This window comes from Papio anubis, chromosome 3 (assembly GCF_008728515.1).
Source record: "Papio anubis isolate 15944 chromosome 3, Panubis1.0, whole genome shotgun sequence".
In the NCBI taxonomy this organism is placed as follows: Eukaryota; Metazoa; Chordata; class Mammalia; order Primates; family Cercopithecidae; genus Papio; species Papio anubis.
The window spans coordinates 82998254-83015032 of record NC_044978.1 but is presented as its reverse complement, the minus strand read 5'-3'; the positions used below and the strand labels follow the sequence as shown (position 1 = coordinate 83015032).

The following is a 16779-nucleotide window of genomic DNA, read 5'->3' as shown; positions in this document are numbered from 1 at the left end:
GAGGAAGCTTCAGGAAATGTATAATCATGATGGAAGGTGAAGGGGATGCAGGCACATCCTACATGGCTGCAGCAGGAGGAAGACAGCAAAGGGAGAGGTGCTACACACTTTTAAACAACCAGATCTTCTAAGAACTCACTATCACAAGAACAACAAGGGGGAAAATCCACCTCCATGATCAAGTCACCTCCCACCAGGCCCCTCCTCCAACAATTCGACATGAGATTTGGCCAGGAACACAAATTCAAACCATATTGGGAAGAGTTAAGATTGTTAAAATGGCCATACTGCCCAAAGCAATCTATAGATTCAACATTATTCCTACAAAACTACCAAAGTCATTTATCACAGAATTAGAAAAAGCTATTCTAAAATTGATATGAACCAAAAAAAAAAAAAAGCCCAAATCATCAAAGCAATCCTAAGCCAAACAAAGCCAGAGCCATCACATTTCCTCACTTCAAAGTATACTATAAGGCTATAGTAACCCAAACAGCATGATAGTGGTACAAAAACAGATAGACACATGGAAAAGGAGAGAGAAACCAGAAATAAAGCCAGATACTGACAACCAGCTGATCTTTGACAAAGTCAACTATAATACACAATGGGGAAAGGACTCCATATTCAATAAACAGTGCTGGGATATTCTAGCCAAATGCAGAAGATTGAAACTGGATCCCTTCCTTTTACCATATACAAAAACTGACTCCAGATGCATTAAAGATTTAAATGTAAGGCCTAAAGCAATAAAAACCCTAGAAGAAAACCTAGGCAATAACATTCTGGGCAGTGGCCAGGAAAGAATTTATGACTAACTCCTCAAAAGCAATTGCAACAAAAGCAAACATTGACAAATGGGACCTAATTAAACTGAAGAGCTTCTGCACAACCAAATAAATAGCATCAGAGTGAACAGACAATCTACAGAATGGAAGAAAATTTCTGCAATCTATCTGTCTGATAAAGGTCTAATATCCAGAGCCTATAAGGAACTTAAACAATTAAAAAAAAAAAATTAGAAAGTGAACCAAAAGCATGAACAGATACTTCTCAAAAGAAGAAATTCACACAGCCAACAAACATAAGGAAAAAAGCTCAACATCACTGATCATTAGAGAAATGCAAATTAAAACCACAATGAGATACCATCTCATGCCAGTTGGAATGGTGATTATTAAAAAGTCAAACATGTTGGCGAGGTTGCAGAGAAAAAGGAACACTTTTACACTGTTGGTGTTAGTGTAAATTAGTTGAACCATTGTGGAAGACAGTATGGCGATTCCTCAAAGATCTAGAAGCAGAAATACCATTTGACCCCGCAATCCTATTACTGGATATATGCCCAAAGGAATATAAATCATTCTATTATAAAGATACATGTGCACATATATTCACTGCAGCACTATTCACAATAGCAAAGACATGGAATCAACCTTAATGCTCATCAATGATAGACTGGTGGTGAGAGACAAGACTAGCTGGATTTCCTACGCATTCCAGTCAGCCGTCTTGCTTCCAGGCATTCTGAGGCTTGCATAGAAAAAAAAAACCATAATAAGCCTGTGAATCCTTCACTGGCAACCAAGGTATCCAGGTTCTCTCATCAAAATTGACTAGAAGACTGGCATGACCCACTGAGAGAAGGAAGAGAAGTGTGGTGTGGTGGTCCACCTGTGATCCACACAGGGAAGGCGAACTTCCCCCAGTCAAGGGAAGCAGTGAGTGAACACACTACCCAGCCGGGGGAAATGGTGCTTTTCCCTCTGAACTGTGCAACTCATGGATCGGGAAGATACACTCGCGAACCCATTCCACCAGGGCCTAGCGTTCCAACCCCAGAATGTGCAGATTCTTAACAGCCTCTCTGCTGGAATCTGCTAAAGCCTACGGAACTCTTGTGGGGAGGTGCGACCAGCACCAGCTGTGGCTGCCTGCTGTCTAAGTCATTTGAGCTCCTGGGACTCGCAACTGCCTAACACCCTAAGCTCCCTAGGCGGGGGAAGTGTGGCACCCATTTCTATAGCTCCAGGCTGGGCTTTTTCCCTGCTGGAGCCAGGGAGGTTGGACCGATTGGTCCCAAGACTTGTCCCCACAGCCCAACACACTGGCTGTGGCAGTCTGCAGCCAAAGTGCCTTTTCAGGTCTAACCCTGACCCATCCTTCCTCAGTGGGAGGGGCTTCCCTGAACAATCTCCAATAACTCCAGCCAGAGGCTCAGGGACAGAATTCAGACCTCCCTGGGCCAGAGGCCCTCGGGGGTGGGGGGCGGTGGCCTCAGTCTCTACAGACCAGCTGACTTAGCCTCTCTTCCTGGTAGTTCTGAGGAATCCAGGTAGCTCAGACGAGTGGGTTTACCCCCAGTGAAACACACCCTCTAGAACAAGGGATAAAGTATTTCATTAAACAGGGCCTGCTTCCTGTGCCATTCAACTGGTGAGACGATCCAAAAGGGGTTGTCAGACACCTTATACAGGAGTGATCTTACGGGCATCAGGTTGGTGCCCCTCAAGGTCAGAGGTCCCAGAAGATGGAGCAGGAACCCATCTTTGCTGGTCTCCAGCCTCCTTGAGTGACATCTCCAGGCACAGGAGCAAATAAGGTGAATAGGGCCTGAAGTGAACCCACAGGAAACTGCAGCAGCCCTACAGAAGAGGGACCTGACTATGGAAAGAAAAACAAGTAGAAAGTCACAACAACAGCACCAAAAACAACAAAAAGGCCCCCATGAAAACCCCATGCAAGGGTCAGCAGCCTCAAAGACCAAAACTAGAGAAATTCATGAAGATGGGAAAGAATCAATAAAAAAAAGCTGAAAACCCCAAAGCCAGAGTGCCTCTTCTCCTCCAAATGATCGCAATGTCTCTCCAAGGTGCAGAAATGGACAGAGGATCAAACGTACAAATTGACAGAAGAAGGCTCCAGAAGATGGGTAACAAAAAACTACGATGAGGTAAAGGAACATGTTCTAACCTGATGCAAAGAAGCTAAGAATCTTGAATAAAGGTTAGAGGAACTGCTAACTAGAATAACCAGTTTAGAGAGGAACATAAATGACCTGAAGCAGCTGGAAAACACAGCATGAGAACTTCATGAAGAATACACAAGTATCAACAGCCAAATCGGCCACATGGAAGAAAGGATATCAGTTTGAAGACCACCTTACTGAAATAAGACATGCAGACAAGTATAGAGAAAAAAGAACGAAAAGGAATGAACAAAACCTCCAAGAAATATAGGACTTAATAAAAAGACCGAACTTACGATCGATTGGATTACCAGAAGGAGACAGGGAAAATGGAAACAAGCTGGAAAACACACTTCAGGATATTATCCAGGAGAAATTCCCCAACCTAGCAATACAGACCAATATGCGAATCAGGAAACACAGAGAACATCGTTAAGATACTTCATGAGAAGATCAACCCCAAGACACATAATCACTAGATTCTCCAAGGCTGAAACGAAGGAAAAACTGTTAAGAGCAGGCAGGGAAAAAGGCCAGGTAACTTACAAAGGGAAGCCCATCATACTAACAGCAGACTTCTCAGGAGAAACTCTACAAGCCAAAAGAGACTGGGGGCTAATATTCAACATTCTTATAGTAATGAATTTTCAACCCAGAATCTCATATCCAGCCAAAGTAAGCTTCATAAGAGAAGGAGAAATAAAATCCTTTACAGACAAGCAAATGTTGAGGGATTTCGTTACCACCAGGCCAGCCCTGCAAGAGCTCCTGAAAGAAGCACTAAAAATGGAAAAATCAAAACAAAACAAAACAAAACCAGTGCCAGCCACTGCAAAAACACACCAAAAAATAAAGACCAATGACATTATGAAGAAACTGCATCAACTAGTGTGCAAAATAACCAAATAGCATCATGATGACAGGATCAAATTCACACATAACAATATTACCCTTAAATGTTAATGGGCTAAATGCCCCAATTAAAAGACACAGACTGACAAATTGGATAAGGAGTCAAGACCCATTGGTGTGCTGTATTCAGAAGACTCATCTTACGTGCAAAGACACACACAGGCTCAAAATAAAGGGATGGAGGAAAATTTACCAAGCAAATGGAAAGAAAAAAAAAAAAAAAACAGGGGTTGCAATCTTAGTTGTTGACAAAACAGACTTTAAACCAACAAAGATCATAAAGGCAAAGAAGGGCATGACACAATGGTAAAGGGAACAATTCAGCAAAAACAGCTATATTCTGAATATGTATTCACCTAATATAGGAGCACCCAGATTCATAAAATAAGTTCTTAGAGACCTACGAAGAGACTTAAGACTCCCACACAGTAATAGTGGGAGACTTCAACACCCCACTGTCAGTATTAGATCAACGAGACATAAAATTAAGGATATTCAGGACTTGAACTCAGCTCTGGATCAAGTAAACCTAGTAAACATCTACAGAACTCTCTACTCCAACAGAATATATTCTTCTCAGTGCAACACGGCACTTATTCTAAAATTTGACCACATAATTGGAAGTAAAACACTCCTCAGCAAATGCAAGAGAACTGAAATTGTAACAGTTTCTCACAACACAGTTCAATCAAATTAGAACTCAGGATTAAGAAACTCACTCAAAACCATATAGCTTCATGGAAATTGAACAACCTGCTTCTTAATGACTCCTAGATAAATAACAAAATTAAGGCAGAAATCAAGTTCTTTGAAACTAATGAGAACAAAGAGACAATGCACCAGAATCTCTGAGACACAGCTAAAGAACTGTTAAAAGGGAAGTTTATAGCCCTAAATGTCCACATCAGAAATCTAAAAAGATCTCAAATTGACATTCTAACATCACAATTAAAAGAGCAAAAGAAGAAAAAGAGCAAACTTATCCAAAAGCTAACAGAAGACAAGAAATAACTAAAAGAAGAATTGAAGGAGATAGAAGAGACAGGAAAAACCCTCCAAAAAAAAAAAAAAAAAAAAAAAATCAATCCAGGAGCTTTTTTTTTTTTGAAAAAATTAACAAAATAGACTGCTAACTAGACTAATGAAGAAAGACAAGATCAAATAGACATAATAAAAATGTTAAAGAGGATATAACCACTGATGCCATGGAAATACAAACTACCATCAGAGAATACTATAAACATCTCTATGCAAATAAACTAGAAAATCTAGAAGAAATTGATAAATTCCGGGATGCATACACCCTACCAAGACTAAACCAGGAAAAAGTTGAATCCCTGAATATACCAATAACAAACTCTGAAATTAAGGCAGTAATAGCCTACCAACCAAAAAAAGCCCAGGACCAGACAGATTCACAGCTGAATTCTACCAGAAATACAAAGAGGAGCTGGTACCATTCCCTCTGAAACTATTCCAGACAATTGAAAAGGAAGGACTCCTCCCTAACTCATTTTATGAAGCCAGCATCATCCTGATACCAAAACCAGGAAGAGACATAGCAAACAAAGAAAATGTCATGTCAATATCCCTGATGAACATCGATGAGAAAATCCTAAGTAAAACACTGGCAAACTGAATCCAGCGGCACATCAAAAAACTTATTCACCATGATCAAGTCAGCTTCATCCCTGGGATGCAAGGCTGGTTCAACAAATGCAAATCAATAAACGTAATCCATCACATAAACAGAACCAAAGACAAAAATCACATGATTGTATCAATAGATGCAGAAAAGGCCTTTGATAAAATTCAACATCCATTCATGTTAAAAACTTTCAAAAAACTCGGTATTGATGGAACATATCTCAAAATGATAAGAGCTATTTATGACAAACCCACAGCCAATTTCATATTGAATGGGCAAAAGCTGGAAGCATTCCCTTTGAAAACTGGTACAAGACAAAGATGCCCTCTCTCACCACTCCTATTCAACACAATATTGGAAATTCTGGCCAGGGCAATCAGGAAAGAGAAAGAAATAAAAGGTATTCAAATAGAAGGAGAGGAAGTCAAGTTGTCTCTCTTTGCAGACAACATGATTTATATATTTATAAAAGCACATCATCTCAGCCCCAAAACTTCTTGAACTGATAAACAACTTCAGGAAAGTCTCAGGATACGAAATCAATGTGCAAAAATCACAAGCATTCCTTTACACCAACAATGCGCAGGCAGAGCTAAATCATGAATGAACTCCCATTGAAAATCACTACAAAGAGAATAAAATACCTAGGAATACAGCTAACAAGGGATGTGAAGACCTCTTTAAGGAGAACTACAAACCACTGCTTAAGGAAATAAGAGGGGATACAAACAAATGAAAAAACATTCCATCCTCATGGATAGGAAGAATCAATATCAAGAAAATGGCCATACTGCCCAAAGTAAGTTATAGATTCCATGCATTTCCATCAAACTACCAGTGACATTCTTCACAGAATTAGAAAAAACTATTTTAAATTTCAAGTGAAATCAAAGAAGATCCCATATAGACAAGAGAATCCGAGCAAACAAGAACAAAGTTGGAGGCATCATGCTACATGACTTCAAACTATACTACATGGCTACAGTGAACAAAACAGCATGGTACTTGAACATATAGACCAACAGAGCAGGACCAACATATAGACCAATGGAACAGAACAGAGATTTCAGAAATAACACCACATGTCTACAACCATCTGATCTTCAAGAAACCTGACAAAAATGAGCAGTGGGGAAAGGATCTCCTATTCAGTAAATGGTGCTGGGAAAACTGGCTAGCCATATGCAGAAAACTGGAACTGGACTGGAGCCCTACTTTACATCTTATACAAAAATTAACTAAAGATAGATTAAAGAGTTAAAGGTAAAACCCCAAACCATAAAAACCCTAGAAGAAAACCTAGGCAATACCATTCACACATAGGCATGGGCAAAGACTTCATGACAAAAATGCCAAAAGCAATTGTAACAAAAGCTAAAATTGAGAAATGGGATCTAATTAAACTGAAGAGCTCCTGCACAGCAAAATAAACTATCATCAGAGTGAACAGGCAACTACAGAATGGGAGAAAATTCTTGCAATCTACCCATCTGACAAAGGTCTAATATCCAGAATTTACAAGGAACATATTTACAAGAAAAAAACAATCCCATCAAAAAATAGGCAAAGGATATGAACAGATCCTCCTCAAAAGAAGACATTTACACAGCCAACAAACATGAAAAAAAGCTCAACATCACTGATTATCAGAGAAATGCAAATCAAAACCACAATGAGATACCATTTCATGCCAGTCAAAATGGTGATTATTAAAAAGTCAGGAAACTATAGATGCTGGTGAAGGTGTGGAGAAACAGGAATACTTTCACACTGTTGGTGGGAATATAAATTAGTTCAACCATTATAGAAGACATTATGGTGATTCCTCAAGGATCTAGAACCAGAAAAACCATTTGGATCCAGCAATCCCACTACTGGGTGTATACCCAAGGAATATAAATCATTCTATTATAAAGACACATACTCATGTATACTTATTGCAGTACTATTTACACTAGCAAAGACATGGAACCGACCCAAATGCCCATCAATGATAGACTGGATAAAGAAAATCGGGAATAAAACTGGATAAAGAAAAACATGAAATACTATGAAGCCATAAAAAAGAATGACATCATGTCCTTTGCAGGGACATGGATGAAGCTGGAAGCCATCATCCTCAGCAGACTAACAGAAGAGCAGAAAACCAAACACTGCATGTTCTCACTCACAAATGCGAGTCGAACATTGAGAACACATGGACACTGAGAGGGGAACAACATACCCCATGGCCTGTTGGGTGGTGGTGGGTAAGGGAAGGGATCTTAGAGGACAGGTCAGTAGGTCCAGTAAACCACCATGGCACACATATACCTATGTAAGAAACCTGCATGTTCTGTACACATATCTTTTTTTTTTTTTTTTTTTTTTTTTAGAAGAAATAAGAAAAAGAGGTTTAATTGGCTCATGATTCTGTAGGCTTTACAGGAAGTGTGGTGCCAGCGTCTTCTGGTGAGGCCTCAGGAAGCTTACAGTCCTTACAGAAGGCAATAGGGAGCTAACATGTCACATGGCAAGAGTGGGAACAAGAGAGAGAGGAGGAGTCAGGCTCCTTTAAACCATCAACTCTCATAACAACTCTCACATGAATTAGCAGAGCAAGAACTCACTTATTACCATTGGGAGGGCACCAAACCATTCATGAGGGATCTTCCCCCATGATCCAAACACCTCCTACCAGGCCCCACATTGAACATTAGGGATTACATTTGAAATGAGATTTGGAGGGGACAAACATCCAAACCACATCATTCTGCTTCTGATCCCCCTAAATTCATGTCCTCCTCACACATCAGAATACAACCATGTCTTTGCAATAGTCAACCAAAGTCTTAACTTGCTTCAGCATTAACTCAAGTCTCAAGTCCCAATTGTCAAGTCTCAAGCATCATCTGGAGATGAATCCATTGATCCTATGAGCCTGTGAGATCAAAAACAAGTTATTTACTCCCAATATACAATGGTGCTACAGATATTGGGTATACATTATACTATTGGGTATACTTGAAAAGGGAGAAATTGGCTAAAAGAGAGGCAATATGCCCATACAAGTCTGAAACTCAGCAGGACAGTCACTAAATCTTAAACCTCCAAAACAATCTCCTTTGATATCATGTCCTACATCCTGGGCACAATGGTGTGAGATGTAGGCTATGAAGGCCTTGGACAGGTTTGTCCCTGTGGCTTTCCAAGATGCAACCCCTGTGGCTGCTCTCACAGGTTGGCGTTGAGTACCTATGGCTTTTCCACACTGTGGCTGCAAGCTGCCAATGGCTCTACCAGTCTCAGGTCTGGAGGGTGGCATCCCACTTCCCAAAGCTCCCCTAGACGGTTCCCTGGTGGGGACTCTGCAGGGGCTCCCACTCTACATTTCCCAATGGCACTGCCCTAGTATAGTTTCTCTGTGGGGGCTCTGCTCCTGTAGTAGGCTTCTTCCTGGGTATCCAGACTTCCCCATATATGCTCTGGAATCCAGTTGGGAGTTGCCAAGCTTCCTTCACATTTGCATTCTGTGCATCTGCAGGCTGAACATCACATGAAAGCTGCCAAGGATTATGGCTTGCTCCCTCCAGGGTGGCAGCCTGAGCTTTACCTTGGCCCAGTTGAGCTGTGGCTGGAGCCTGAGTGGTCGGATGCAGGGAGCACTGTCCTGAGGCTGTGCAGGGAAGTGGGGTCCTGGGCCTGACCCCCGAAACCATTCTTCTTCCCTAGGCCTCTGGGCCTGTGATGAGAAGGGCTGTCCCCAAGAACTCTGAAATGCCTTCAAGGTCTTTTACCCATTGTCTTGGCTCCTTTTTAGTCATGCTAATCTCTCTAGCAAATGATTGCTCAGTAGCCTGCTTGGATTTTTTCTACCATAGGGCTGGGCTACAAGTTTTCTAAATTTTTATGCTCTGCTGTCCTTTTAAATATAACTTCAAGTCTTTTATTTGCTTCCATATATAATTTAGGGTGTTAGAAGCAGCCATACCACTTCTTGAATGCTTTGCTGCTTAGACTTTTTTTTTTTTCCTGCCAGGTATCTTGTCACCATAATTAAGTTCAAACTTCTCAGATCGCTATGACATAAACACACTGCTGTCAAGTTCTTTGCCAGGGTTTAACATGGGTAATCTTTACTCCATTTCCCGATAACTCTCTGATTTCCACCTAAGACTTAATCAGCCTGGACTTCATTGTCCATATCTCTATGAGCATTTTGGATATAACCATTTAATCAGTCTTTAAGAAGTTTCAAACTTTTTCTCATTTTCCTGTCTTCTTCTGAGCCTTCCAAACTCTTTCAACCTCTGCTCATTACCCGGTTCCAAAGCTGTTGCCACATTTTCAGGTATTTAATAGCAACACCCCATTCTTGGTACCAATTATCTGTGTTAGTTTATTCTTGTGTTGCTATAAAGAAATACCTGAGACTGGATAATATATTAAAAAAAAGATGGTTAATTGGCTCTCAGTTTTACAGGTTTTACAGAAAGCATGGTGCTGACATCTATCTCTGATGAAGTCTCACAAACCTTACAATCATGGTGGAAGGTAACAGGGAGTCAGCATGTCACATGGCATGAGCAGGAACAAGAGAAAGGAGGAAGAGCCAGCCTTTTAAACAACCAGCTCTCATGTGAACTAACACAGTGAGAACTCACTTATTACCATGGAGAGGACATCAAGCCATTCATGAGGGATCTGCCCCCATGATCCAGACACCTCCCACCAGGCCAGCCTCCAACATTGGAGATAATATTTCAACATGAGATTTGGAGGGGACAAATAGCCAAATCATATGAGTTACTAGTCTGACTTTCTCTGAAATAGGTGTATTTAGATTGTTCTCTGTTGTTGGATGGTAGAAATAGTTATATATAACTATTATATATAACTTTTATATATAATCTATATAAAAGATAGGTGAGTTATTTATAACTTAGAAGTAATATCCACTTGCATACTTCTTTAGTATGAACTAACTTTAGTATGGTTAGTTAAGTTTCATCATTAAGAATGACTTTCATTTAGTGAACATTTAGTGTCAAAAGTTAATGCTGGCCGGGTGTGGAGGCTCACGCCTATAATCCCAGCACTTTGGGAGGCCGAGGCGGGCAGATCATGAGGTCAGGAGATTGAGACCATCCTGGCTAACACGGTGAAATCCCGTCTCTACTAATACAAAAAATTAGCCAGGCGTGGTGGTGGGCACCTCTAGTCCCAGCTACTCAGGAGGCTGAGGCAGGAGAATGGCATGAACCCAGGAGGCAGAGCTTGCAGTGAGCTAAGATTGTGTCACTGCACTCCAGCCTGGGTGACAGGGCGAGACTCCATCTCAGAAAAGAAAAAAAAAAAAAAGTTAATGCTGCCATCAGTCCTGTACTTCTGAGACATGGATTGTTGGATGCTTAAAATGGTTTATGACAAGAAGTCTTAAAGTTCTAATCTGACTTTTAAAGTTTTAAATTTCTAACAAAGGTGGTAAAACAGACACTGGGCCCTATTTGAGAGTGGAGGGTGGGAGGAGGAAGAGAAGCAGAAAAAATAACTATTGGGTACTAGGCTTAGTACCTTGGTGATAAAATAAGCTGTACAACAAACACCTGTGACATGAGTTTACCTATATAACATACCTGCACATGTACCCCTGAACCTAAAATAAAAGTTAATAAAAATTTATTACGAATTAAAAATAATATACAACACCAAGAGTGAGACTTGATGTAAACTGTGGACTTTGGATGACAATGATGTGTCTATGAAGGTTCATCAATTGCAACAAATGTACCACTCTGATGGGGGAGGTTGATAACGGGAAAGGTTGTGCATGTGTGGGGTAGTGGGTATATGGGAAATTTCTATTCCTCTCGATTTTGCACTATGAAAAGCAAAAACTTAAAGGACTTAAAAATTATAGTGAAGGCATTAAATTTGGAAAAATCAATAACCTAGTTCCTTACTATGAAATCATATGGCATAGTTCTCTAAATGTAACCTTTATATGTCGTTTTCATGGACTTCATACACACTTGCTCTAGGAATAAAAGAGCAAAGTATTTTCATGTTTCCTTTTTTTCTGAGTTTGTATCAGTACTGGGTGTGTGCAGGTGGGGATAGGAGGGTTATCTTTAGCTAATTTTAGAATTGAGTTGAATGGAGGAATTATAATTTTCCAGTAAAAAAATTCAAGAAGTGTTTTTTGCCTCCCAGGTGGTAAAATCATGCATACTTTTTATTTCCTTTTTTGGTCTCTATATTTTCCAAGTGTTCAACAAAGTGTGGTTATTAGTTTTTATAATAAAAGAGATTTTAGGTTATTTCTCTGATTTCTAAGAGTAAAAAAAAAATAAAGTTTAAAGTTCTAATCTGAAATTTTTAGTGACCACATTTCAGTAGTGTTCAAAGGAATATGTACAATCAAGGCAAATATTTTGTCTCTACTCCTGATTTCCCTGATGACAGAATTTTCCTAAGCATATTCCTGGCCTTTCTTTTTGTCCCTCTATTCTCTCTGCCCTAGGAGGTTGAAGGATTTATTTGACTGGTAAATTTAGGAAGGTTCAGTCCTATTTATCTTCCTTTTAGAAAAAAGCTGTCTGCAGGGAGCAAGTTACCTCTATTTTTCTAGGAGCAGATTCTTCCCCTTTAGAGAAAGATCCTGTACTTGTTCAACACTGCCTATATTTAGATACCTTCTCTGCCTGCTTGTTTTTAAGTAAGCCCATTTGGCTCTCATACTAAGCTACAGTCTTCAATTTGTCTTTTATTAAAAAATAAATATATTTTTGGCCTTCATATGCTACTCTTTGTTTTATTTTTCAATTTGCTTAGAACATAGCCATGGAAGAAGGAAGCCATTTTATTGTTTCATGTATTTCTCATGTCTGACAGTTGACATTCTTCCTGAATTCTCTATCATCAAGAAGCTTTGACTCTATAGTAAACACAATTTCTAAATCTAACGAATCTCATCATGACCAGCTCTCGGAGCCTACACTTGAACACTACTGTTTTTCTCCAATGGATGGAATTCAAGCTACTTCTTTGCAATTTCAGAAAGCAGTCAGAAAAAAACAGCCTTAGGTTATCATTTTGATTTTTTAAGGTTACTATTGATCCTGATGCTGAACACTGAGGGAAAAATGCTTCAATTACAGACAAACTCTTCCATAATAACACAGACAAATCTTCAAAACTCATATTATTTGTGACCAACTCCTGAAGAAATATACTTTTAGATAACCTTCACATCGAAGGCAGGTAAATCACTCATCATATGTACATATGACATTTCTGAATATAATTACCTCAGCTGTGTGCTTTGCCACATGCCCCACGATGACAATGACCTTCCCTTTGAAGTTCTGGAGCATAGCAGTGTAAGGGCCCTGGGTAAGCTCCCCTTCTGCAGTGAAGGCAGCACTGAATGGAATGTTGATGCTTCCTGAGATGTGACCACGAATAAAGCTGAGAAGGAAAGTTTAAGGAAAACATTTATTTGTGTGCAATCATGAGTGTCTGAGGGAAACTCACAGAGCTAAGTGACTCCCAGAAGAGAGTACTAAACATCTTCCAGCTCATATGTGTATTTATCTAAATGAAGTAAGGCACCTCCAAGAGAAAAAAAAAATTAAATTTGAAAATGAAGTAGAAGAGAGAAAGGAAGATGACTAGCCAAAGATGTAAAAGGATTTTACATCAAAAGCATTTCTCATTACATAAACACAGATATGGGGTAAACAATAACCATATTTAAAGAGGTTCTATAATGAGTGGAGATAGTGGAGATGGACTACATATCTTACAATTTAAATTTTCTAGTCAGCTGCTGCTTCATCATTTCTTTTAAAGAAAAGAATATGACATCAATAGTGAGAGAAAGAACCATAAATAAGTTCTGAAAAATGAAAGAAGAGAGAATCAACATTAACATTCCAGTGGACATTGTTTAGTTGACATTTTCTAGAATGGGAAGAGAATTTATGATCATGCATAGATTACCTTTGAAATTCATCAGCATTAGTTTTTCAAACATTTCTAATTATTCAATATTCCCAACTGTAGTTTTCCTGAAGAGTCATGACTTTCCTCTCAGAATATAATTACTCTGATGGTACTTTTTTAGAAAAAACTGAAAGTACTTTATTTTCAGTAAAGATCTACTTTTTAAAATGAAATTTTTTTATAACACAAACTAAGAACCTAACAACTCATGTGTTCTCAGCACCTATATCTACATCTGTCCAGGCCTGAATCAGTTGCCAGAGAGTGTTTCCATATTTATCAAACAACCTTTACCAACCATGAACATCTTCTCTTTTTTAGTGTGTTTAAAGTAGCAAAAGCAATACAAATCTCTCCTGGTCAAATGCTGTAGCAGACATGTTTGGGTTGCCTGCCCACCTGCTGTTTTCTTGTTTGGAAGAGCACCAGCCATTGACCCTGAGGAAAGGGTGAGCCTAGGCTGTCATATTGGTATCAGATGATCCTGCTATAACCATGACTGACCGGATGGTGGAGGGGAGGGTGATGATGGATATATGATGCAGGCCGAGCCAATGAGATTCTCTCCTTTGAAAATCGGAAATAAAAGACATAAAAGATAATGCTCAGACTGTGTTAAGCGTTACATGCAAAGTCACCTTTAAGGGCCTCTTCCATAAAATTTGTTCAGCCACTTATTAGAAAATTAGAAGACTCTGACTCTAAAAGAAGAACTGTTTAATAGATAAATTTAGTGACTACTGTATTTGGTTAAAAAAGTACCTATCTATATCTAAATAACCATATCTAGTAACTATATCTATAATCATAGATAAGTATTAAGGTGATTTTGTAGGTTCAATATCACCTATTATGTGCCTTTAAAGATTTTAATCTAAACTCCTTTCAGTTATTAGAAGTATGTCATAAAGTTATTATCATATTATCCTTGTGATTTATTTGTTAAAATCTAGATTAAATATTAAAATGCTTCACAAAATATGACGGCAACAGAGTCTTTTTTGAAAGAGAAAGTTTTTCAAAATACAAAATGATTCCAAACCTTTTTTAGGCTACAGTTTGGAAAATAAGGCATAAAAGAAACAGAGTTTTAAACCACGCTTTCCTTATTCTTAATCTACTTCAACCAAAAAGTCTTGGATAATATCTAAGAACACTCATCCAAGAACACTCTTATCATGAAACTTCTAGCACAAAAATGACTGGGTAAGCATGAATGTCTTTAGACATGGTGGTTAAACCTCTAAATTTTCTATCATTACTGGCAAACAGCAGAGGTGAATGCATTATTGGCAAACAACAGAGGAGAATGAGATTGGCCTAGTTATAAATAAGTGTATTTACAATGAATAGCCTGTTGTTTAAATAAGTCAGACAATGAAGACAACTTTGGTTATTTAGAAATCTTTTCTTTTTTACTTGGAAATTACTTACATTGCCTACAATACAATTTCTCATGTGACACACACAGCATTAGATGAAATAGAACTGCTTTAGGCAACTTCTAGACATTTGAGAGGTGGTCAGATTATATTGTAAATCTAGGCAGATGGATACTTTTTTCACTTGTTGAGTCCTTCATAATCAGAATAAAATATGAGGTATTTGGAAACTGAGCCAGGAACAGATTTCTGTATATTTTGTATTAGGAAGAATAAATAAAGAGGGAAATAGAAGAAAATTTTTGACATACGGTGACTGAATAACCATAGTTGACTGTCATCAGTCATGAGTAAAATCTGGCAAGTAAAGAGAAATGATGGAGAATATGTTGAGATAAGCACATTTTTCCATGCTCTAAGAACTTTGGTTTTATTTCACTATATTACAGTGGAAAACAAGTATACACAGGACCTTCACACAAACGTAGGGTTAGAGATGAACATGCAACACTACATATTTTAGAAGTATGACTGTCACTTTATTGCTTTCTGTCTAATATAGATAAAAATCTTAACCCTCTACACTAATGTTTTACATTTTAAAAAGGCATTTCTCATTATATAAACACAGATGGGGGTAAAAAATAACCACACTTAAAGAGGTTCTATAATGAGTATAATATTCAATAGTCAGACACTATGCTATTTTATAAACGAAGAATTTAAAAAGCTACAGCTTCAAAGAACCCAGTTCAGAGGAAATACTACTATTAAGGAAATAGTAGCCAAAGTATTTATGGGGCGATTAGCCCCAATCACATATATATCATGATATTGCAATCCCAACAATGACATTACAATTTTTGGTTAGGTTTTGGCAAAAGTGGCAATAGTATCCATAAATACTAATTTTTAACTTTCAGGGTTCATAGGAAATGAGAATTTTTGATGACATACTTGAAAGAGTTAAAAGATAAAAAACATCATTACAGAAGTCAGCAGTAATTAAAATGAAATCTCTAGACTGGAATAATAATAGTTATGAAAGCATAAAAGCATCCAGTTATTGTAGCAGTCACTTCACCACATGTTTGAATATGGTTGGTTACTACTATGAATGCACTACAGGATACATTCCAGTAAACATATGAATTTTCTTTGGCATATGGTGACCGTACATTATATATCTTACCCCGTCTTGGAATAAATTGTACCCCTCCCTGCAAATAAACCATTCAGATCAACATTCCATTTGGCAGATATTACCAAAAGCATTTGAATGTATACTTAGAACAAAATCAAAATTTTGCATTAAACAGAATTTGATAGCCCAATGCACAGACAGATTAAAAAAATTACTGTAAGCTTCTGATAAATAACTTGGATTATCAGAATATCATTAACAGGTAGGGATGATGTATATTATCTTCTAGGTTTCTAAGATACGAAAACTTTTCTGTATTCATAATTCAGTCTACAAAACAATGCTGTAAGTAGATATGCTGTACTTCAATCAAACAGAAAAAAATCAGGTCTAAGTATATAGGTACAGTGTATAAGTAAATTACATGGTATTTAACCAAGAATATTCAAAAAGACTCTCTAATTTACAAAAAGATTTGAAAATTCCTTTAAAATATTGCTTAAAATTCAACACAGAAACCAGCTCATGTTTTTTTAAATCCTAAAAGAGCACAGCATTTTTGTTGGATGCCACACTTAGTGACGTCGTATCTCTAAAGACAACCCACACCAGTATTTCACCAAACCACTCAAGAACATCTACCTACCTTTGCTTTTTGGCTGTTTGTCTGCTGGGTTAACTAATTATAATTAGTGTTATAGACTTTTCAGCCCAAACTGAAGGTTTTACCTTTAGTATA

General features: G+C 38.2%; 1 protein-coding gene across 5 annotated transcripts in view; it reads right to left on the bottom strand.

Annotated features, from left to right (window-relative positions):
• The window catches only part of TBCK (TBC1 domain containing kinase), a 237214-nt gene that overhangs the window by 27545 nt on the left and 192890 nt on the right, over positions 1–16779 (bottom strand). For 4 of the 5 annotated variants that reach the window (XM_009207317.4, XM_009207318.4, XM_017958927.3 and 1 more), the window contains one exon: positions 12818–12977. In XM_009207317.4, the coding sequence (XP_009205581.4) occupies positions 12818–12977 (160 nt within the window). Of the gene's footprint in view, positions 1–12817; positions 12978–13913; positions 15146–16779 lie in introns of those variants that run through there. The other variant, XR_002522144.2, reaches the window with a different exon arrangement.